This window comes from Apis dorsata, unplaced genomic scaffold (genome assembly GCF_000469605.1).
Source record: "Apis dorsata unplaced genomic scaffold, Apis dorsata 1.3 scaffold_949, whole genome shotgun sequence".
Lineage (NCBI taxonomy): Eukaryota > Metazoa > Arthropoda > Insecta > Hymenoptera > Apidae > Apis > Apis dorsata.
The window spans coordinates 58,867-61,754 of NW_006264058.1; the positions used below are offsets into that span (position 1 = coordinate 58,867).

Below are 2,888 nucleotides of genomic sequence, written 5' to 3' on the forward strand. Positions count from 1 at the left end.
TTATTATAGGAAATAAATTTTTCGTAAATATTTCAATTTAAAAATAATTTAAAATTGTAATGCAATTATATCATAAATTTAAAAAAATATTATATTATATAATATAATATATATATTGAATTATAAATTATATGTTGTTATATTATTTTTATATTTTTATTATGATTTTATAAAAAAAAAATGTTTTTTATTTACAGATACAAGACTGTGTTATGCTGAAAGTAAGATTTATCTTCAAAAAATGTTGACAGTGATGTGCCCAAGCTGTCGTCACCGATTTCCAGCTCCAGGTTGTTGTGAACCTAAAAATATGAATGAAGATAATACTCTAATTCATCCAACAACCTGTTACTATGGTGGCCTGCTAGTTCCTAAGAGTTATACTAGTGGTGGTGGCTGTTTTATAAATGCACCAACTATAATTCATACGCAACCAGTTATCAATTCCTTCAACTATCCATCAATGACACTTGATTTGGAAAAACCAAGAACTGATAAACAAAGGGAAGATTTCCTTCAAAGATATGAAAAAAATACACAAGTTCTTGGATTTCCATTAATCAATGAAGAATTACAAAAGAATCAAAGTTCTGGATGTCAAATTACTACAAGCTGTGACTTAACTGGAGGAAGTGTAACAATAACAACACCAAGTATACAATCTGGAGGCTGTTTAATTCAAAGTATGGATTCTGAAACTCTTATGCATACACCACATATGGAAATCCGTCCAAAATTATCTGGTGGAGGATGTTTTGTGCAAAAAACATTATCAACTGAAAATCAAGAAGTTTCTGTTATATCTCATGAAAAAAAAATTCAACAAGAAAGTGTGAGTCATGATAAAAGGATGTTTTTAATACCTCCAAGTGGCTGTCAAGAATTACCAGGGACTCGAAGAAATATATTATCACAAAAAATAGAAGAAGCAACTTCGCTAGAAAATTATGAGGAAAAGTCAATTTTCTCAGATTTTCAAATGAATGTGCCAGTAATGCAATTTCAACAAGCTAAAAATTCTAAAACAAATGAACATGAATTAGAACAGAGCCGAAATTTCAACTGTTGTTGTAATAATGTTCAAAAGCTTTATCATGTTAAATCAAATAATCTTCAAGTTTCGGAAAATCGTAATTCTATGGTTTTAGATTCTAATCCAGGAGTACAGATTCAAGTAAATGCGACTGTGCAACTTCCAGCAAATTTAGGACAATGTACAGTAAATATAACTGCAACTACTACAAATTCTCCTGATTCTTTGTCAAGTATAACTTCAAGAAGTAGAAACAATTTTAATGGTGGAGGTTTAGTACAGAAAAATGAAACTCAAAATAATGAAGAAAATTTTGATGAAAGAAGAGATAGAACTCCAACCACACCAGTTTCTTGGTTAATGCCATGTCCTTGGAGTTTTGACAACTATATGATGGATAGGGATGCAGCTAGATTAAGTGAAGTTAAAAGACTCTTACAAATCTGTGGTTGGTACCATGAAGGTCTTAGTTGGCAGCAAAGTGAAAATTTGTTAAAAAATGCTATGATTGGCAGATGGCTGATGAGAGATAGTTCAGATAGTAGATATATGTTTGCTGTGTCTGTGCAAACTGCTAGAGGACCTACCTCTGTTAGAGTTCATTATTTTGTGGGACAGTTTCGATTAGATGCTGAACCTAGACTTGCTTTTGCAATTCCTCTTTTTGATTGTCCAATTAAAATGCTAGAATATTATGTGGAATATTCAAAAAGTGTTGATGAACAAAGAAAAGAAGTTTGGGTAGATTATAGTGGACAACTTTATAGTGAAATTTATTTGACAAAGCCTTTAGTTAAAGAAGTAAGGTCTCTTAGTCATTTGGCCAGGTTAGTTGTTAATAGGAATAAGTTACCTACAAAACATTTGCCACCGTTAATTAGAAATTATTTAGCAGAATATCCATATAGTCTTTGAAAAATAATGCATGAGATTTTTCTGATTTCTGGATTAATAATTTATAAAATTTAAAAATTTTTATGTACTAAATAATAAATTAATTTAAAATAATATTCATCAATTTATGAATTTGAGTATATTCCAATAAAATTTCTATTTTATTTATTAACAATAAATAAAGATATTTAACAAAATAATTTAATTTAAATATTTACTATAATTTTATATAAATATAAATTATTAAAAGTTTTGTTCAATTAATTCTAGATATCAGAAAAAACTCGAAAATATAATTATTTTTATACATTTTAAAACAATGTGAATCAGAATTTGTAGTAAAAATGATATATAAAAATTAAAATTATATAAAAACTAGTGAGATACTAAAACTTACATTTTCGTAAATTAAAAAATTAAAAGTAGCTTATGATATTAAAATAATACGTGAAATTGTTAAAATAATGTTAAAATAATGGAAGTTAAGCAAAATTTTATAATTTTGTTCATAGTCAGTAAAGCATAATATTGTAAGATTGATTATTCGACCGAGTTTCTTTCCATTTAAAATTTTTTCGAAAGACAGGGTACCATTTACATATCCTGCTCGAACCAATCAAAATCTTCAACGATTTTTTTTCTTCATTCGTAATCAATAAAATTATTTGTAAGATTTTGTTGGATTTGAAATTCCATTTGATTATAAGTTTTGATAAATAATTTTTTTAGCATTGAGAAAGACACTATTAAACAAAATTAAATTGGATTAATTATTATAATATTATAATATGAAAGTTATAGTTTATAAATTTTATATATGTAATATGATATATATATACATGATATATATATATTCATACTATATATATATATATATATATATATGATATAGTATGAAGAAATTTTTCATACACAATGAATTAATTAGAAATTGTATTTAAATTTTATTTTAAGAACTCGG

General features: G+C 26.2%; 1 protein-coding gene across 1 annotated transcript in view; it reads left to right on the forward strand.

Moving 5' to 3' along the window:
* The window catches only part of LOC102674669, a 10,001-nt gene extending 7,328 nt beyond the window's left edge, over nucleotides 1-2,673 (forward strand). The window contains exon 3 of the mRNA XM_006623798.2: nucleotides 198-2,673. Coding sequence (XP_006623861.2) covers nucleotides 198-1,948 — 1,751 coding nt within the window. The 3' untranslated portion in view covers nucleotides 1,949-2,673. The remainder of the gene's footprint in view (nucleotides 1-197) is intronic.
* The last annotated feature ends 215 nt before the right edge of the window (nucleotides 2,674-2,888 follow it).